Source organism: Myxine glutinosa, chromosome 8, assembly GCF_964187855.1.
Source record: "Myxine glutinosa chromosome 8, kmMyxGlut1.1, whole genome shotgun sequence".
Classification (NCBI taxonomy): Eukaryota; Metazoa; Chordata; class Myxini; order Myxiniformes; family Myxinidae; genus Myxine; species Myxine glutinosa.
Window position 1 is genome coordinate 91,782,826 of NC_136268.1, and position 21,614 is coordinate 91,804,439.

Genomic DNA, 21,614 nt, shown 5'->3' on the forward strand with positions numbered 1-21,614 from the left:
GGTGTGATGTGATGGGGGTGAGTTGCTTGAAGGATGAAGTGGGACAAATCGTTGTCGACCCAGATGGAATTAAAGGAAGATGGAAAAGATATATGGAAATGCTGTTGAATACAGAGAATGAATGGGATGGCAACATCGAGAGTAACCCAGTTTTAGGACCGGCAGAGAAGATAACTGAGAAGGAAGTTGAGGAAGCGATAAAAGCAATGAAGGGTAGAAAAGCGGGAGGGCCGACGGGAGTTGTGGGAGATATGTTGAAGGCAGCAGGAAGTTGGGGTGTGAAGAGAATGACAGATATCTGTAATCTGGTGGTGAAAGAAGGCCGCATTCCAGTGGATTGGGAACTGAGTACCCTCGTCCCTATATACAAGGGGAAAGGTGACCCTCTGGAGTGTGGCTCGTACCGAGCGATAAAGTTATTGGAGCATGGAATGAAGGTATTGGAAAGGGTGTTGGAGAGGAGGATAAGGAAGAAAGTGAGGATCGACGAAATGCAGTTTGGATTCATGCCAGGAAGAGGAACGACAGACGCACTTTTCATTGTGAGGCAGTTGCAGGAGAAGTACATGGAGAAGAGGAAGAAGTTGTTTCTTGGGTTTGTTGATCTGGAGAAAGCATTCGATAGGGTACCATGCAAAGTACTGACATGGGCATTGAGGAAGTTAGGAGTGGAGGAATGGTTGATCAGAGTAGTGATGGCAATGTACAAAAGAGCGCGCACAGCTGTAAGGACGAAGGACGGGAACAGTGGTGAGTTTGAGGTGAAGGTGGGAGTGCATCAGGGGTCGGTACTAAGTCCACTACTATTTGTAGCTGTGATGGAGGTGCTGGCTCAGAGCGTAAAGGAGGGTTTACCGTGGGAGTTGTTGTATGCAGATGATCTGGTGTTGATTGCGGAAAGTATGGATGGACTGAAGGAAAAGATGACCACGTGGAAGGAATGTATGGAAACAAAAGGTCTGAAGGTGAATATCGGAAAGACGAAGGTGATGGCAAGTGGTAAAGCATGTGGTGAGGTGGAAAGAACTGGGAAGTGGCCCTGTGCTGTGTGTAGGAAGGGTGTCGGAGTGAACTCCATTCAATGTACAATGTGCGCTGAGTGGGTTCATCAAAAATGTAGTGGTCTGAGAGGGTCATTAACCAGTGTGGCAGCTACATTCAAATGTAAGGTGTGCACAGAGGGAGCTGCAGATGGAGGAAATGTTGAGTTGGATCTTGGAGACGGCGTGAAGCTGGAAGGTGTGAAAACATTTTGCTACCTCGGAGACATGCTGAATGGAGAAGGTGGATCAGACTCGGCAACGGTTGCTCGAGTGAGATGTGCATGGAAGAAGTTTCGGGAACTGAGTGGCGTGCTGATTTTGAGGGGAGTGTCGTTGAAGCTGAAGGGAAAGGTGTATGCTGCATGTGTGAGAAGTGTTATGATTTATGGGAGCGAGACATGGGTAATGAACGTAGAGCAGCAACGAAGGTTGGAAAGGGTGGAAATGCGAATGGTTCGACGGATGTGCAGAGTATCGTTGAGAGAGAGGAAGACAAATGATGAATTGCGAAAGATGATGGGAATAGAGCCTGTGATTGATGCTGTGAAGAGGAACAGGTTGAGATGGTTTGGTCATGTGTTGAGGAAGGATGAAAGTGACTGGTTGAGAAGAGTGGTGGAAATGAATGTAGAAGGAAGCAGAGGACGGGGAAGACCGAGAAAGACTTGGCTAAAGATGGTGGAAGAAGAAATGCGGGCAAGGGGGTTAACAAGGAGAGATGCAGAAAATAGGGCAAAATGGAGGAGATTGTCATGGGGACCGCAAGGCTAACCCCCGCTCTAGCAGGGAAAATGGCCTTTAAAATGCATGTTGTTGTTGTTGTTGTATACAAGATTGAGGCTTGTGAAAGAGCTAACATTAATCACACAAAAAACAAACAGACACATAAAACATATACAGTGGTACCTCGGCTTACGAGTTTAATCCGTTCCGTGACGGAGCTCGTAAGCCAAATCGCTCGTAAGTCAAAGCAAATTTTCCCATTCAAATGCATTGAAATGCTATTAATCCGTTCCAGCCTCAAAAAAAAAACACCAATTTTTTTTGTTAGGTGCTTTTAAATAACAAAAATGTACTTTATAAATAACAAATAATGTATAAACAAGCACGACCTCGTATATACTGTACATAATACAAGAGAATGTAAAGAAATAAACTGGTTTTATTAAGCAGAGGAGAAGAGCATGCATGCCAGGTGAGGTGTGCGTGTTGTCGACTTGGCGAGGCAGTACGATCGTACTCCTTCTACGATATGTACGATTTTGAAGCAGAAGGAGTCCATAAAGGCTATAACGCCAGCCAAGGGCGTTACGATTATTTCAAAGCTCCGGACCTCTATCCATGAAGATATGGAGAAGTTGTTGTTTGTGTGGTTGAAGGAGAAGCAGCTCGCAGGAGATACCGTGACCGAGAGCATCATGTGTTTGAAAAGATTGAAACTCGGATATCGAGCACGGACCACGAGGTGTTTTTTCTTTTTTCTTAATCTCGGTTTCAGTGAACTTTTGCTCTGTGCTCACGTGTACTGTACCTGTACCTGTAATGGTACGTCAGAGGATGGCACCTGTTGTCATCATATTAAGTGCAAGATGTTCTGCATCGTAAGTTGGTACACCGTGGTCTTTCGGCGGTGTTTAAGCCGGCCGTCTTGGCTTCTGTCACCATTGGCATTGAGTCTTTCGATGTAGGTAGGTCGTTGTGTGCCGGTGCCTTGGCCGAATTCCTTCATTGCTGCATTGTTAGCTCACCTGGTTTTTTATACCACATCTTTGGTTATCGGACCAGCGAATGACGTCATCTCCAAAGTATGGCTTATTCTCACTTGTCTTGGACGATCTTCTACTTCTAGCCTTCCACCGTGCATTTGGTGTCCACTGTACTTACTGTACAGTGCCTGGTAAAATTGATGTAATGGGTTTTTGACCGTCAACGCCATGAACCGTCATGAACCGTCATGAACCGTCATGAACCGTCATGAACCGTCATGAACCGTCATGAACCGTCAACGCCATGAACCGCTAACACTCAAAAGCCCATTTATCGCGCCTTATAAAGCAAAACGCAAACCGAAAGCCATGCCTCTCAAGCGAGGCGTGCTTCCGTGGTCACGTGATCCACAGGTGTAGCTCATTATACCCGCACGCGCGACACGCTTTGGCGGTCACGTGACCAGCCACTCTGGAGGCGGGGATCCCCGCCGATGACGTCACCGGCTGGAGCAAGGAGATTCCTCGCTCATGTATTTCGACGATTGCGTGTTTTATATCCAAGCAGAGATGCTTTCACGGCAAGATAACCACGTGACCGGAACCGGAAGCCACAACCGGAAAATTCAAAAAAATAAATTTTTTGAGCTCGTACATCGGATCTCGGCTCGTATCCCAAAGCAACAAACCGCCCGAGCGACGGCTCGTATCCCGAAAAACTCGTACGTTGGGGCACTCGTAAGCCGAGGTACCACTGTAATATAAGGGAAGCGGTAGACAAGATGAGGAGAGAGGGGGAAGCACACAAACACAACATTTGAGAGCAGGGACATTGGGAGATCTGTGCGAGGGAGAGGGCTTGGGGGGAGGTGGGAGAAGTATAAAACACATGGACATTGCAAGGACTTCCAGGAAAGAAGTTGGTATTTCAAAAAAGTGGATCTGGGGTGAATTAGCCGGGGTAGAAAAGATCAAGGTTTTGGATAGGGGAAGATAAGAGATGGTGGTGAAGAGCTGTTTTAAAGACCTGGAGGGAGGAGTGGGATTGAAGAGAGTGAGGGAGTTTGTTCCATAGGCGGGAGAAAAGAGGAATGGAAGAGTGAAGGTGAGCAGAGAGTCTTGATTTTGGCAGTTTAACCATAAGAGGGTTGCTGGCAGGTCTTGTGCGACCTGTAGGAATATTTGGGGGACAGAGCACAGAGAAAGCTGGGGGAGCAAGGCCGGAGAGGAGTCGGTAGAAAGCAGAAAGACCACCTACCTGCCATGCGGTGAGTGAGTGAAAGGCCCTCAGAGTTAGCTTCATCTTGGGAGATTCCAATTATTCTGAAAGCTTTGGTTTCAACAGCATGAAGCCGAGCTGGGTGTGAGGCAGGAGCACTGGCCCAGAGGGGAGAACAGTATTCCATTGAGCTGCAGATGAAAGCCTTGTATGTGGTGGGGAGCTGAAGTGTGCCAAGGAAGGACTTTGCACGACGGAGGATGCCCAGTCGGCGACTGGCTTTGGAGGCCAGCTTGGAAATGTGGTTTTTCCCAGGAAAGATCATGGCTGATATTGAGACCCAAAAGCTTGAGTGACAGAACTTCTTGGAGAGGATTGTTGACAAAGTTAATGGGAGGGTTGTCCAGTCGGTCTTTTCGGAGAGAAATAATAAGAGTGTGAGATTTTTCAGGATTGAAAGACATGGTCCACATGTTTGACCAGTCTGTGATTTTGTCCAGGTGTGCAGAGAGTGAGGTGACTGCCGATCTGAGGGATGAGGAATGGATCAGAGAGTGGAGTCATCAGCAAAGAGATAGAGAGGAATTTCCAGAGAGTCAGAGAGATCATTGATGAAGACCAGAAAAATCACAGGGCCCAGAAGACTGCCTTGGGGAACTCCAGCCTGAACAGGAAGGGGAGATGAGAGAAATACATTCAGGGCCACACGTTGACTATGACTAGAGAGGAAGTCCACCAGCCATGCTTGGAGATTTCCATGGATACCATAGGAGGAGAGTTTGGTGAGCAGAGCTGGGTGCCAGACCGTATCGAAGGCACGTGATATGTCAAGGGAGACAGCTCTGATTACCTCTTTGGCATTGAGGACCTCCATCCATTGTTGAGACAGCAGAAGCAGCATGTCCAGAGTAGAATGACCTGGTCGGAATCCAAATTGATGATCGGAGATCAAGCCATTGGAGAAGAGGAAGGATTTGATATCCGAAGCAATGATGGATTCCATGACTTTGCTGATAATTGGGAGCAGGCTGATTGGTCTGTAGATGCAAGGATCTGTTTTTGCACCTTTTTGTGTAAAGCGGTAATGTTTGCTGATTTCCAAGATGATGGCAGATGACCTTGAGCAAAAGAGAGGGTGAAGAGAACAGAGAGAGGGTGAGATGTGTAGTGGCAGAACACGATTTTAGGACCTGTGGGCTGATGCCGTCTGGTCCAGTTGCAGAATCAGAATAGAGGTTTGACAAAAACTTCTCCAACTTGTCAGGAGAGAAGGACACAGAGTCTAGGAGCAGCTGGGTTCGACTGGGTAAGGTGGGTACAGAGAGAGATGGGTTTCGGACACAAAATTTTGAGGCAAACACAGAGTTGAGGCATTCGGCTTTGTCACGTGCGGCGTCAACTGTGTAGCCATTGGAGGTAAGGGAGGGGATGGAGGGGGAACAAACACCAGACACGGATTTGACCAGACGCCACCAGGATTTAGAGGAAGGAGACAGGTTTGAGAGTTCATTCTTGAGTTTGGAGAGATAGTGCTTCCTGGCACTCTTGAGAGTAGACACACACTTGTTCCGAGCTTGGTGGAAGGAACTTAGATTGCCTTCAGTTGGATTACCCTTCCAAGAGGCAAAGGCAAGTTGTTTCAGGGCAACTGCCTCACCACAAGTTTCAGTGTACCATGGACGGGAGGACGGGTATGACAACTGAAGATGAGATGGGATAAATCTGTGCATGAGGGAGAGCAGTTTGCTTTGGAAGAATTCCCAGGAATAATTGATGTCAGGCAGTCGAGATGGGAGAGAAGTCCAGATGATTGATGGCTGCTTGAAGACAGTGCCAGTCGGCCTGAGTGAAATGCCAGACTATTTCTCCAAAGCTCATATAAATTGACGTCTCAGTTTTATCCTCAGATAAGTCCTTCCTGAAATATTTTCACAAGTTCCCCTGGAAAAGTTTTTGGGCAAGCTAGACAGCATTGTGGAGGAAACTTCCACATTGACGTTGGAGATGTTCTGGCAACAGCCAAGGTACATCAACTGCTGAAATACGATATCATTCCTCAGGGGGTTGCAGAGCCTGTCTGTCCCCTCTGCACTGTCGCAGCAGACATTAGGAACACAGCACACCTGGAAGACATAACAAATGCCGATACTCAGCTCCACCTAAACTCTAATGACACTTTAAAGGAAAACTTTGTTTTTATCAATGGATTTCTGGCATAAAAACCACCTTTAGAGGCCATTTTTCTGGCATACAAGCACCAAAACGGACATGCTGAAGACGAGGTAGAGGATGACATGGTGTCGAGTAAATTTATTCAGGAATTGGATAGAGGAGGCCTGAGCGTTCCCATATTGGCCACTGCATTCCTTGTTACCTCCGCCACCAAAGGTGGATGGAGGAGGCTATGTTTTCACCCATGTCTGTCCGTTTGTGAACAAAATATCTCGAAAAGTTGTGGACGGATTTGGACAAAATTTGGCCGAGGTGTAGCGTATGTGACAAGGACGAAATGATTAGATTTTAGTGAAGATCCGGATTCGGATCCGGCTACTAGAATTTTTATAGTGATTCTTCACCATTGGGAGATAGGGCCAAAACGATACATAGCAGGATATCTCAAAAAGTTGTGAACGGATTTGGACGAAACTTGGTGAACCGGTTGGGTGTCTGACAAGGACGATTCGAGTCGATTTTAGTGAAGATCTGAATATGGATTCGGATATGATAATTATTTAATTTTTTAAGTGATTCTTCATCATTGGGAGATAGGGCCAAAAACGATACATAGCAGGATATCTCAAAAAGTTGTGGACGGATTTGGACGAAACTTGTTGGACATGTTGTGTGTGTGACAAGGAAGAAGCGATTCAATTTTGGTGAAGATACGGATCCGGATCCAGCTAGTATAACTTTTTAAGTAATTCATCACCATTGAGTGATATGGCCAACCAGGTGGAGGTATGCTCTCTACTGAGTGCCGTTCTAGTTCACAGTGTTATCCACCTCCTCACAGTCCTTCCGGTCCTCAAAAAATGTAGCTTATACTTCATAGAAGTTCTGTCGTTTTTGGACGCCCCTCTGGCTGAAAACCTGAAGGCCCGTCGTATACTTGCGAACGTGCTACACAAGGTTCATATCAACGATGCCAGTGATCGGGAACAACAACTTGGCTGTCTTCAATGCAAGGGGAAACTTCAACGTGAAAAACAATGACTTCAAGTGACCATAATCATTTCTCAAAATCATCATATTAGCCTAACTTCATTGATTTCATGTTATTGCCATTTCCGTTAGTTACATGATTGTTTTTTTTTCTCTCGTAAAAATCTTTTGAAGTCTTGAACCTTATGCAATTAGGAACAGATTGGCTCATTATATTCATATAGCAGTATTGTCTGATGCCTAGGCACCTTCTATTATAATGAATCTGAGCTCATTTCGAGTGTGGGAAAACAATTGCTCTACATTCCCATATACAGTATATTTCAGAGTTTAAGCAATGTTACAAAATGCATAATATACATCGGTCATAACAATTTTTTAGCACATATTATGGAGAAATGACAGCAATATTTGAGTGAAAACTGGGTTTAATCCTTTCTATTGCTTGACAAATTACATGGCTATTTGTAAATTCTTTTTTAGGCCTGTTTCAAAGCATAGGACCCAAAGTTCCGGGATCTGAGCATGAGTGCCTAGAGTCCTTAATTTAAAATGTCGATGATTTTACTCTATTGGAAGTGTGATTTGGATTATTATCTTATTGGAAAATGAACCCTCTTTCCGATGAAAAATTCCCACTCAGAACTGCATGGTGCTGCAGTATCTGTTTGTACTTCTCTTTTCTTAGTATCCCATTGATTAGTCTCGCCTGAAGGGGGAGACTATTTTAACGCCCATGTCTGTCTGTGTCCACATCTATATATTTTCATTTTAAAAAATGTTTTTCTTTTCAACCGCTTGTCTGATCGATGCAAAACTTTAAATATCGTCGGCACTCCCCATGGAGAATATTGTATTGATAAATCTGATGCCATAGATCACGTGGTATCACAATTTTCTTGGAAACCGCTCAATGAAAGACATTGAAACCTGCTGTATGTCATCAACTCCCCATGGGGTATCTTGGGTTATTACGATGACTTCATAGGTGAAGTGGTATTCCAGCCATAATTGGTTGAATTGAAAGCCTTTTCCGAAAAATCTGAAACTTCATATATCTGATCTATGACCTGATGTGAGTTGATAATTAAATTTATGATATCATAAGTCATGTAGTCTGGTAGCCATGTTGGGTTGAAAATAAAAACGTTTAAAAAATCTTCTCCAGAACCACTTAACAGATCGAAGCGAATCTTCATATATCTGATCGACTAGCCATGAGGAATATAGTTTGAATTTTTTTCAAAATCATCATCTTTGATGCAATTTAGCCTTAATGTGCACAAAGTGGTCGTTAAATATCCTAATAATCAATCAATAAAGCTGTGGATAATGGCAATGTATGTGACATAATAGGGTGCAAGGATGATACGAGTATATGTGCCATAATAGTAGCGTTTTTTTTTTTTTTTTTTTTTTTTTGTATACTGAATCGAGGCTCGTGAAAGAGCTAACATTTATTTCACAAACAAATCAACCAGACAAACAAAATATACAAAAAGAGGGAGCGGAAGACAAGATGGGGAGAGAAGGGGAAGCACACAACCACAACATTTGAGCGCAGGGAGAAGTGTGGGAGGGAGGGAGAGGGCTTGGGGGGGAGGAGGCGTGGGACAGGGGGGGGGGGCGGGAAGAGGTATAAAACACAAGGGAGGGGACCGAAATTAGCGGGGGTAGAAAAGATCAAGGTTTTGGATGGGGGAGGATAAGAGATGGTGGTGAACAGCTGTTTTAAAGACCTGGAGGGTGGAGTGGGATTGAAGAGAGTGAGGGAGTTTGTTCCAGAGGCGGGAGAAAAGAGGTATGAAGGAGTGAAGGTGAGCAGAAAGTCTTGATTTTGGCAGTTTAACCATAAGAGGGTTGCAGGCAGATCTTGTGCGACCTGTAGGAATATTTGGGGGACAGAGCCCAGAGAGAGCTGGGGGGGGCAAGGCCAGAGAGGAGTCGGTAGAAGACGGAAAGACCACCAACCTGCCTGCGGTGAGCGAGTGAAAGGCCCTTGGAGTTAGCTTCATCGCGGGAGATTCCAATGATTCTGAACGCTTTGGTTTCAACAGCCTGAAGACGAGCTAGGTGTGAGGCAGGAGCAACAGACCAGAGGGGAGAGCAGTATTCCATAGAGCTGCGGATGAAAGCCTTGTATGTGGTGAGGAGCTCAGGTGTGCCAAGGAAGGACTTCGCACGACGGACGATGCCCAGTCGGTGACTGGCTTTGGAGGCCAGATTTGAAATGTGGTTTTCCCAGGAAAGATCAAGGCAAATAGTGAGACCCAAAAGTTTGAGTGACAGAACTTCTTGGAGAGGATTATTCAGAAAGTGGATGGGAGGGTTGTCCAGTCGGTCTTTTCGGAGAGACATTGTAAGAGTGTGAGATTTATCAGGATTGAAAGACATGTTCCATTTGTTTGCCCAGTCTGTGATTTTGTCCAGGTCTGCAGAGAGTGAGGAGGCTGCAGACTGCCGATCTGAGGGAAGAGGATTGGAGCGGCAGAGAGTGGAGTCATCAGCAAAGAGATAGAGAGGATTTTCAAGAGAGTCAGAGAGATCATTGATGAAGACCAGAAAAAGCACAGGGCCCAGAACACTACCTTGAGGAACTCCAGCCTGAACAGGAAGAGGAGATGAGAGAAACCCATTCAGGGCCACACGTTGACTACGACCAGAGAGGAAGTCCGCCAGCCATGCGTGGAGATTTCCATGGATACCAAAGGAGGAGAGTTTGGTGAGCAGAGCAGGGTGCCAGACCATATCGAAGGCACGTGAAATGTCAAGGGAGACAGCTCTAATTTCCTGTTTGGCGTTGAGGACCTCCATCCATTGTTGAGAAAGCAGAAGCAGCATGTCCAGAGTAGAGTGACCAGGTCTGAAACCAAATTGATGATCAGAGATCAAGCCATTGGAGAAGAGGAAAGATTTCATATCTGAAGCAATGATGGATTCCATGACTTTGCTGATAATTGGGAGAAGGCTGATTGGTCTGTAGTTGCTAGGATCTGCAAAGCGGTGATGTTGACTGATTTCCAAGCAGATGGATTTCCAAGCAGATTTTCCAAGCAGTGCAAAAGAGAGGGTGAAGAGAACAGAAAGAGGGAGTGAAAGAGCGGAAGAACATGATTTTAGGACCCGTGGGCTGATGCCGTCAGGACCAGTTGCAGAATCAGAGTCGAGGGTTGACAGAAACTTTTCCACCTTGTCAGGAGGAAAGGACACAGAGTCCAGGAGCAGCTGGGTACGACTGGGTACGGTGGGTACAGAGAGGGATGGGTTTGGGACACAAGATTTAGAGGCAAACACAGAGTTGAGGCATTCAGCTTTTTCATGTGCGGAGTCAGCCGTTAAGCTGTTTGAGGTGAGGGAGGGGATGGAGGGGGAACAAACACCAGAAACAGATTTGACCAGACGCCACCAGGATTTGGAAGAGGGAGACAGATAAGAGAGTTCGGTCTTGAGAATGGTGAGATATTGTTTCCTGGCTCTCCTGAGGGTGGACACACACTTGTTTCGGGCTTTGTGAAAGGAAATGAGATTTCCTTCCGTTGGATTTGCTTTCCAGGAGACGAAAGCAAGTTGTTTCAGGGCAACAGCCTCACCACAAGATTCCGTGTACCATGGACGGGAGGAAGGGTATGACAACTGAAGACGAGATGGGATAAGAGAGAGCAATTTACTTTGAAAGAATTCCCAGGATGAGTTGATGTCAGAGGCGGTAGAGATGGGAGACCAGTCCAGATGATTGATGGCTGCTTGAAGACCGTGCCAGTTGGCCTGAGTGAAATGCCAGACTCGTCGACGCTGAGGAGGCTCTCTGAGAATGGTCAGAGAGATGTCCACTTTGACAAGCACATGATCAGATGAGCCGATTTGAGCAGAAGAAGAGCAGCAGACATTTTCAGGGAAGTTAGTCATAACCAAGTCCAGAAGAGAAGATGCTCCGTTGACTGAGATCTGGGTCGGGAAATTGACAGATTGTGTCAGTCCCAGTGAGTCGCAGAAGTCCTTTGCTGAAGAGCCATGGCTGGTGAGAGAGGTACCCACACCCAGCCAACTGGCATGGTGACAATTGAAATCACCACATATGAGGAAGAGAGAGTTGGGATGGGTAGATAGAAGTTGGTCCATATTATCAGACAGCGAGATGTAGATGGAGTCATCACTGTTTGGTGGACGGTACAACATGCATATGAACAAAAGGTGGGAGCGAAGGGGAAGCCATAGCCAAAGGTATTCCTGGGGGTGAGGTGGAGAGAGGGCAGTGGAGGGCGAGTGAGGAAGAGAGTTTTTTTATAAAGATAGCAACCCCACCTCCAGGATGAGGCTCAGGTCTATCCTACCGGAGGAGGGAGTAACCTGGGAGAGATACCAAGGCATCAGAGACATCATGAAGGAGGAACGTTTCTGTTAAGCAGATCACATCTGGTTTGTCAGAAGCAACCTGTATGGAGAGATCAGTCAAGTTTGAGCGAAGGCCCCGGATGTTTGAGGTCCATACCGTTAATGAAGAGGAAGGGGGAGCATCGGGTACAGAACAGGGGGGGGGGGAGGGGTAGGGTAAGATGTGGAAGAGGAGGAAGAGGTAGGGAGAGCTGTTGAAGGTGTGTCAGAGATTTCAGAGATTTCAGAATAGCTTGGAGAAAGGGAAGAATGGGGCGGACAAAAGGTTTGATGGAGATTGGGTGAGGCACAGTGAGGTGTTATTTGAGGAGGGGGATGAGCGAGGCAGAAGGTTGGGGGAGATGAAGGTGAAAGTTGGAAGGGGGAAGAAGCAGGGAGGATGCTTTGAGGAGGAGGGGTGAGAGGGGGGTCTAGGAGGGGAGGAGCGAGGGAGAGTCTCGGAGGGGAGGGGTGTGGGGGGAGTTTAGGAGGGAAGGGAGTGAAGGGGCAAGGGGGGAGATTTGAAAGGGATGGGTGATGGGGAGGATTTAGAGGGGAGGGTTGTTGGGGAAGTTTTGGATGGGAGGGGGGATGGGGAAGTTTTGGAGAGAAGGGGGGATGGGGAAGATTTGGAGGGGAGGGGTGAGATTGGATTTTGAAAAGTGTACGATTCATGGGAAACGAACATTTTTTGCAAAATGAGTTTGAGACCTTCGAGTCAAAAATACGTTTGAGGACGCTGAGGGAGGGGTGGAGTTCTGGAGAGTTTAGGGAATGTAGAAAAGAGGAACTGTAAGAGATGGTATTATTTTATTTTTTTGGAATGAATAGATTTGGTGAGCAAGACGAAAGCATCCTTTTGTAGGAGAAGAAGAAAAAGGTGTTATATTATATGAGAGAAAATAGTTGTTCAGGGGAGAGATTATACATTTCTAACCACGTGATCGCGTGATCGCGAACAACATGAACGAAGAACGAATGAACAAATAAGAACAACAAATAAACGAATAAGACCTGAGAAGGGAAAAAAATTTGGGGTTTTTTTTTTTTTTTGGAGTAGAGATATTAAACAAGGAGGTATGGGGTGAACGACTGGGACGAAACAGAGAACGAAAATAATTGCAGCGCATTCGACGAACCGCTGAGAGAAAAACAAAACCACAAGGTCGGAGACGGTACGGTAGCCTAAGCCTACGAGTACTAGGCCTCAGAATACTCGATACGCATTAACCGACGATTGTGTATACATGTACGAAAAATTAGCACCGAAAATTTTCCTAAAGATACGCTATAGGTACACACACCGAAAGATAGATACAGTCTCGACAAAAACACAATTGTGAAAGATTCGTTTTCAGTTAACAATGGTATTTTTGTTCAGAATGAGAGTGCGAGGTGAGAAAATATGCTTTACTGAGTGCTCTTCTAGTTTAACAATTTTCCTATACACTAAAAGCTGAGATACAACCTCAGACAGTCAAAGAGTGTTTAAGAGTATGATGCAAACATTGTGTGTCTTACCATTCTCCAGGTCTTCAGCATACAAACAGGTGTTTCTTGGATCCACAAATTTCAAACTTCGATGAATCAGATCAGAGTACCTGATTCCATTGTTCAGCTGCCCAATATTTGCATTGCTTTGCAAATTCCAGTCTCTTCACATTATTCTGTGGTCTCAGCAGTGGTTTCTTTGCTGTAAATCTGCCATGGAGACCTACTACAATCAGGCTTCTGCTCACAGTGCTGGACGAGACGGTAATGTTCAGGCCTGCTCATTCAATTTGCCAGCTGCTGACCTGCTTTTCTTCTATTAGGTGTACCATAAAGTAATTTTAAGCTGTGTATTCCTCTTTGAAAAACAACATTACTTTCCGATACACCTAATATCGAAGAAACGGAGCAACTTCAAGTTTTTTCTTGTTTCACCTTGGGGAAGTTCTTACTGGTTTTCCTGGCCTCTTCTTGTCTTGTGAAGTCTGTTTCTTTCAGGTGTTGTAAAGTGTGCCTCACACCATTGGAGAAGATCTTCAGCTTTCCTGCTATTTTCTTCATAGTGTGCCCTTCTTAGACTTTGGATCTTCACATGCTGTACTGTTGAAAGTTGCTTCCTTAGTGCCATTCTAAACCCACTCATAGACTTTGAAGTGAGGGAACAAGCTGATGAAAACTAATTTCACATATTCACTAATTTGCACCTTTTGTTTTGGTTTCTTGTAATTCACATTCATGTAACTGGTGTTTATTACTTCATTCATTTACTATTATTTACTAATAGAAACCACAAACTGTTTGCTGCATATTTTCTTTGTGGTAAGTGGATATTACTAACACATGATAATATATTATGCAGGGGGAAAAAATATAACTTCTTCAATTTCCTAATTTATGAAATACTAGCAGAAGTACCCGGCATTGCCGGGCGGGGGAGGGGAGGGGAGGGGAACGGGGGGGAAGGGAGGGGAGGGGAACGGGGGGGAGGGGAGAAGAGTGGGAGGGGGAGGGGGAGAGGGGAGAAGAGGGGGGGGATGGGGCGGGGTGAGGGATGGGAGGGGTGGGAGGAGGGAGGGGGGTGGGAGGAGGGAGGGGGGAGGGGGGAGGGGAGGCGGGGAGGGAAGGGGGGAGGGGGGAGCAGGGGAGGGGAGAGGGAAGAGGGGGGATGGGGAGGGTGAGGGATGGGAGGGTGAGGGATGGGGAGCGGGGAGGAGGGGGGAGGGGGAGGGGGTGGGAACGGGGGGGAGGGGAGAAGAGTGGGAGGGGGAGAGGGGAGAAGAGTGGGAGGGGGAGAGGGGAGAAGAGGGGGGGATGGGGCGGGTGAGGGATGGGAGGGGGTGGGAGGGGGGGGGTTGGAGGAGGGAGGGGGGGGAGGGGGAGGGAAGGGGGGGGAGGGGAGGGAGGGGAGGGGGGGGAACGGGGGAGGGGAGGGAACGAGGAGGAGGGGGAGAAGAGTGGGAGGGGAGGGGGAGAGGGGGGATGGGGCGGGTGAGGGATGGGAGCGGGTGGGAGAAGGTAGGGGGGAGGGAAGGGGGGAGGGGGAGGGGAGAGGAAGAGGAGGGGGTGGGGAGGGTGAGGGATGGGAGGGTGAGGGATGGGAGCGGGGAGGGGGTGGGAGAGGGAGGGGGAGGGGAGAGGTAAGGGGGGAGGGGAGAGGGAAGAGGGGAGAGGGAAGAGGGGGGGATGGGGAGGGTGAGGGATGGGAGGGTGAGGGATGGGAGGCGGAGGGGGAGGAGGTGGGAGGGGAGGGGGCCCCGGCAGAAGTACCCGGCATTGCTTGGCGGGGGAGGGGAGGGGAGGGGAGGGGGGACGGGAGGGGAGGGGAACGGGGGGGGGAGAAGAGGGGGGAGGGGCGAAGGGTGGGGGAGGGGAGGGGGAGAAGGGTGGGGGAGGGGAGGGGGAAAAGGGAGGGGGAGGGGAGAAGGGGAGGGGATAGGGTGGAGGGGGAAGGGAGGGGGGAGGGGGAAGGGAGGGGGGAGGGGGAAGGGGGAGGGGAGGGGGAGGGGGAGGGGGAAAGGGAGGGGGGAGGGGGGAGGCGGAAGGGGGAGGGGGGAAGGGGAAGGGGAGGGGGAAAGTGAGGGGGAGGGGGAGGGGAGAAGGGGAGGGGGAAGGGAAGGGGGGACGGAGGGGGAAGGGAAGGGGGGACGGAGGGGGGAGGGGGAAGGGGAGGGAAGGGGATGGCCAGTCAACAATGACGTTGCAGTTCTCATGGTCGGAGAGCAGCACAACAATCGGACATAGTCCTGCATATTCGCAACAGCACGAAGCGGATTTGGAGACTCACCGATCCTGTGACGTCCTCCAGTACCGGCGTTGCCGGGCGGGGGAAGGGAGACCCGTACATTCCCAACCCGTACATTCGCCCTCTCGACTCAAGCTCACTCGGACAAAAGCCTCGCACAAATTACACCGTGAAGGCCCAATGGTCATGTCTATGCCACAAATCACAGGCGCACTGAATTGAAAATATATAGAACGCTCATACTCCGTGAAAAGTGAAGCCGCCGTGTCGCCATCTTGGTCAGCACGACTCGACCAACTCACTTCGCGGATCTCGTTTTATGCGGCAATAAACTGCTCCAATCGGTTACGGAAGGGTTGTGGAAAGACGTTTCACAGCTGTTTCAAAGACATTTAATTCATATCGCACAAAATCGATACAAAACACGATCGCATAAAAGGTGAAAAAACGTGTGACGTGTGACGGGATGGAACATCACGTGATCGCCCTGAGCGAAACGGCTCGACCAACTCGCTTCGCGGATCTCGTTTTGTGCGGCAATAAACTGCTCCAATCGGTTACGGAAGGGTTGTGGAAAGACGTTTCACAGCTGTTTCAAAGACATTTAATTCATATCGCACAAAATCGATACAAAACACGATCGCATAAAAGGTGAAAAAACGTGTGACGTGTGACGGGATGGAAAATCACGTGATCGCTCTGAGCGAATCAGTCTGGCTGCGGTAATGGAACATCACGTGATCGCTCTGAGCGAATCAGTGAGCTGCTCTGGAACCGGCTGAGATTAGCGGGTACTTCGCTGAAATGCGCTGAGGTAAATATGAATAAAAAATATGGATCGTCAAATATTTTGAGTTCGGCCATGTTCGTCCCACGCTCAATGGCCATGTCTATGTCAAATATCAAGCACGTAAGCCTCTCCGTTTAGGAGTCTATCGGTAACATTACACACACACACACACACACACACACACACGCACACACACACACACACACACACACACACACACAAACTGTGTTTTATATATATAGATACTTTATGGTAACTTTGATATTAAAGTGACTTTCACAAAATTTTTAATTATCATCTTACAATATTGCACACTTCTAACTTCTCATAAATATGAAAGTGGTTGGAAGTCAATGAAAGATAGTCTGTTGGGAGCCGTTGGGTGAGGTACGTGGATGGACAAAAAGACCACCCAGGCAGTCGGAAACATGGTGGTGGGATGATGAAGTTGGAAAGAGGATTGACGAGAAGAGGAAGAAGTTCAAGGAGTGGCAGAAGGCGAAGGGTATGGGGGCAGAAAAAGCAGAGCATGAAAGTTATAAGGCAGTCAAGAAGGCTGCAAAGAAAGAGGTAGCAAAGGCGCAGGAGGTAAATGGGAAAATGTTCGGAGAACGCTTGGATTCAGAAGAGGGTCAGAAAGCAGTATTCAGGATTGCAAAGCACATAGCGAAAGAGAGGTGTGATGTGATGGGGGTGAGTTGGTTGAAGGATGAAGTGGGACAAATCGTTGTCGACCCAGATGGAATTAAAGGAAGATGGAAAAGATATATGGAAATGCTGTTGAATACAGAGAATGAATGGGATGGGAACATAGAGAGTAACCCAGTTTTAGGACCGGCAGAGAAGATAACAGAAGGAAGTTGAGAAAGCGATAAAAGCAATGAAGAGTAGAAAAGCAGGAGGGCCGACGGGAGTTGTGGGAGATATGTTGAAGGCAGCAGGAAGTTGGGGTGTGAAGAGAATGACAGAGATCTGTAATCTGGTGGTGAAAGACGGCCACATTCCAGTGGATTGGGAACTGTGTACCCTCGTCCCTCTATACAAGGGGAAAGGTGACCCTCTGGACTGTGGCTCGTATTGAGCGATAAAGTTATTGGAGCATGGAATGAAGGTATTGGAAAGGGTGTTGGAGAGGAGGATAAGGAAGATGGTGAAGATCGACGAAATGCAATTTGGAGTTATGCCAGGAAAAGGAACAACAGACGCGCTCTTTATTGTGAGGCAGTTGCAGGAGAAGTACATGGAGAAGAGGAAGAAGTTGTTTCTTGGGTTTGTTGATCTGGAGAAAGCATTCGATAGGGTTCCACGCGAAGTAGTGACATGGGCATTGAGGAAGTTAGGAGTGGAGGAATGGTTTATCAGAGTAGTGATGGCAATGTACGAGAGAGCGAGCACAGCTGTAAGGACGAAGGACGGGAACAGTGGTGAGTTTGAGGTGAAGGTGGAAGTGCATCAGGGGTCAGTACTAAGTCCACTACCATTTGTAGCTGTGATGGAGGTGCTGGCTCGGAATGTAAAGGAGGGTTTACCGTGGGAGTTGTTGTATGTAGATGATCTGGTGTTGATTGCAGAAAGTATGGATGGACTGAAGGAATGTACCTTTCGACACTTTGGACTGCTGAGACCCATTGGACCTTTGAAGAACATTTAAGTCCCCTGAAGACCCTTAAAACTTCCAAGACCCCAACATACCCTGAAGATCCTTAAACACCATGAAAAACTAGAGGACCCAAAATACCCCGAGGACTCGGAAGACCCCGAGGACCCAAAAGAGCCATAGGACCCTGATGACCGAAAACACTCCAAGGATACAAAAGACCCCAAGGACAGACTCATTTAAATATATTATATATATATATATATATATATATATATATATATATATTGTTGCGGATATGAGGACTGTATATTTTTTTGATTGTGTGCTTTATTATTACTAGGACGTGCCCGTACGTGGGTGCCCGTTCGGAAAAACATTCCAAACCGCGTGGCAGTAACGACCACAGAACCCCCCCTCTATTTACATGAAATGGTTTGGTCCATTCGCAAAGCCAAAGCGAACGACCACAGAACCCCCCCCCCCCCCCCCCTCTATTTACATGAATGGTTTGGTCCATTCGCAAAGCCAAAGCGAACGGCGAACGGCTAAATCGCCATAGCTCGGTAACTACTTCTCCGATTAATATGAAACCTTGAAAAGGCACATCCTCAGGTCCCCAGCAATATACCTGGCAAGTTTCAAGTATATCGGACCCGTGGTTGTCGAGAAACAGCGGTCACAGACAAACACACACACACACACACACACACACACACACACAGACACACACACACACAGAGATTACTGGAATTATAGATAGATTATTATTGTTTATTCTGCGCCCCCTGCCTCCGGAGCTGTGTAAAGGTGAAAGGGCATCCCATAATTAGTCCATAAGCATACACGTCAGCCAATAATAGAATACCCCTGTTCGATAGTTATATCTTATTCTGTGTTTTAGGGTAAGGCTGTGTCTCCCATTAATTGAAGTACTCCATTGCACCAGTGAAAGAGAATAGATCCCCTTTCATTCCCATCCCCAAAAGCTCCATTTCCTTTCACATCCCCTTTCGTCATTGCCAAGCCTCGATTGCCAATTACATCCCCTCCAAAACCACCATTGAACATGTGCTCGGGTCGGGGAAGAGGGGCGTGCCCGCCCGTCGTCATCAAGGGCGGAGCCAGAGGGTCGCGTGACCAACCAGGGCCGAGGTGAGCACACCGATGGGCGTGTCCTGAAGGCCGGCGGCTTGATCGCCGGAGGCGCTATAAAGGCGCGCGCGCAAGAAGCGTGGGAGAGAGTCAGTGGTTGCGTTGGTTGTGTTAAAAAGTCGGTGGTGAGGAGTGAGTGGACCAAGAGAGAGAAAGAGTGGTTGGACCAAGAAAGACAAAGAGTGGTTGGACCAAGAGAGAAAGAGTGGTTGGACAGGGAGACGTGCAAGAGTGTTGTTGAGTTGAGGGTTTGGACCAGACGAGTCAGACGAGTCCTGGCAAAGCAAGCGGCGGCCACAGCAGCAACAACACCCAACAGCCGCTTGGGGCCTGGACGGCGGTTTTGAGCAGGGCCGCGAAGGAACGGTGGCTGCTAAACGCGCCGATCGTGCTGCAGGACCCCCTTGGACCTTCCTCTCCCTCCAGCCATCCACCTCCTGCCTTTCCACCCTTCTTGTGTACGTGAGTTTGTTCTTTTGTTTGTTCTGTCCCTGGGTTAATTAAGACTGTAGGTAAGCTAGTATTTGCACTGTCACCTGCATCTTATGTGTTGTAAATAAACGTGACTGCTTTCTTTTTGCTTGTGTGAATAATAAAGCCCATTACTCTTCTGTACGTCTTCTCGTCTTATTCCTTTTCCTCTTTGCATTCGGTCGTTTTAGAGTTTTCCAGATTGGGCAGCTGCGGTGCGATACGGCCAAAGTTCTGGGTGAATCGGGTGAGTCGGGGAACAACTGTTCGGTCGCGGAGCCTTCGCTCGGCAAACAACATCCTAAACCGCGATCAGTAACAATATATATATATATATATATATATACACACATATTTAAAATACAATAATGATTTCAGTTTTATAAAGAGGACGTAACGACGTCACGCGTGTCTGATGAAGTGGAGTTGTACAAAATAATGAAAAAATGCACAAAAACACCCCACAAAATACACCTCACAAACACGTCTTGGCGAGGGTCTGCAATCTCTGATTGCTCTTTCTTGTTTGCTATTGTACTAACCTCCGGACAGGAATGCTCGTCTCGGCAAGGTCCACAAAAAACACTCATTTTGCACATTTAAGATCTGGGTTGAGCCTGCAATTAATCCTGGGTGCTGCTCTAAAATTTTCACTTCCAAGGCCATCAAAATGATTGGAAAATAAATTCGTTTTTGTTGTGATGTCATTACCATGCCGGAAAGAAAGTTTGGAGATCTTGTGGGTTGTTCGGGTGTGATTGGAGACGTGAGACAAAACTTCGGAATGACTGCAACACTCATTCGCCTCCTTGCCATAACCTGCTGCAACAAAAAGTACAACACAGATAGTCACCAATATGAACATGAAATTTACTGCATTTTGTCTCCATCCAACTCACTTGTATTTTCCTCTTTCACCAAGATTTTTATAGCTAATATAATATTTTTGTATGTTTGTGTGTGCAGAAAGACTACCTTCTCCCCATTGGTTGGACAGCTCGCCCAACTCCACACACAAGTAAAATCACGCGCCGTCATTTTGTGAAGCAGCATAGACGGTAGGTCTTAGGCGTGGGTGTCAGTCTATGGCCCAGTGCAATTGTAATGATCCCAGGCATATAACGTTGATGTATTATGTACATAAGCAGTATACATGTTTTTGCTTCATGTATGTATGAGTACATTGGGTTATTTTATGTTTTTGGGATCATGGCAGTGATCTATGGCATTATTCACCACACAAATAAAGGGAAGAGCCAATATATATTGTTACGGATCTCGGTTTCGGCACTCCGCTTACCGAGGGGGGTTTAATCCCCTCGTCTATCACACTGGCCGTCCGAGTCCGAGAAGGTATCGCGCTCCTTTGCGGGGGTGAGGTTGACCAGGGTGACTGGTCAATGGAGTCCCAGATACCTTCGCCAACCTCGCCGCAAAGCAGGGCGCTACTTCTGCTCGAGCCACGGACAAGATGGAAGATTGCCGAGCGGTTTAGCAATCCGCAGCTCGAGCCGTTAACAAAGGACTAAACCCGACTCCGAGCGTTGGCCAAATCGTGCCACAGGTACTCAATTGGGAAGGGACTAAAGCGATCGGGGGAAGAAGAAACCAAAGTAAAGGAAGAACAGATATTTATTAATTATGTACACAAAATGAAGAGGAAACGAAAGAAGGGCATTTACAAGGAGAGGAAGAAGCAGTTACACAGGGCAGCCTTAAAACAGTCTTATATTATACACCAGACAAACAAACAGACTTACACGGGAGGGTAATGGCAGGAAGGAATGGCTGTAAGGAGGAGAAGGTCCAGGCAGGCTGGCAGGGCAGGAAGGTCCGGGTAGATGCACAGCGTCGAGGTCCGCTCCAGTCTACGCTCCGGTCCACGCCCCGTCCGGGCTTTAGGCGAAACCCGGCGGCAGCTGCACGTATTAGCTTCCCGCGGTCTGACAATATGAATATATGGCGAGATTGTCGTTGCCAACAGACCCACTCTCCTGCCTCACTATTCAGCGTGTTCTCCTCTGGTACCTCGGACCATCGCACTCATCTCTCCTCTCTCTCTCATCTAGCAGTCCCTCGCAGCCACTTTTATAGGGCATTGTTGTATCAAGCCGCCGGCTCCTATGACACGCCTACCGGTCGGCTCACCTCGGCCCTGGTTGGCTGGCGAGGGCTCGCTGGCTCCACCTCTGATGGTGAGTTGACGTGCCACACCTTGATCTTGTGTCCCGCCCCCTTTTTCCTCGGCCTGAGACCGCATGTTCAATGGCGTCTTGGGGGCATCAATCGAACCAAGACAAGGGGCGGCGAACGCTGCCCTACTGCTACTGCACTTTGAAGAGCGGGAGATGATTGGGGAAATTGAAG

The 21,614-nt window shown here is 47.7% G+C and overlaps 1 protein-coding gene across 16 annotated transcripts in view; it reads right to left on the minus strand.

Moving 5' to 3' along the window:
- LOC137432701 (uncharacterized) overlaps positions 1 to 21,614 on the minus strand; it is a 131,156-nt gene that overhangs the window by 14,192 nt on the left and 95,350 nt on the right. For 9 of the 16 annotated variants that reach the window (XM_078783513.1, XM_078783516.1, XM_078783522.1 and 6 more), the window contains one exon: positions 19,959 to 20,069. In XM_078783513.1, the coding sequence (XP_078639639.1) occupies positions 19,959 to 20,069 (111 nt within the window). The remainder of the gene's footprint in view (positions 1 to 19,958; positions 20,070 to 21,614) is intronic. The other 7 variants (XM_078783523.1, XM_078783514.1, XM_078783519.1 and 4 more) reach the window with 1 other exon arrangement.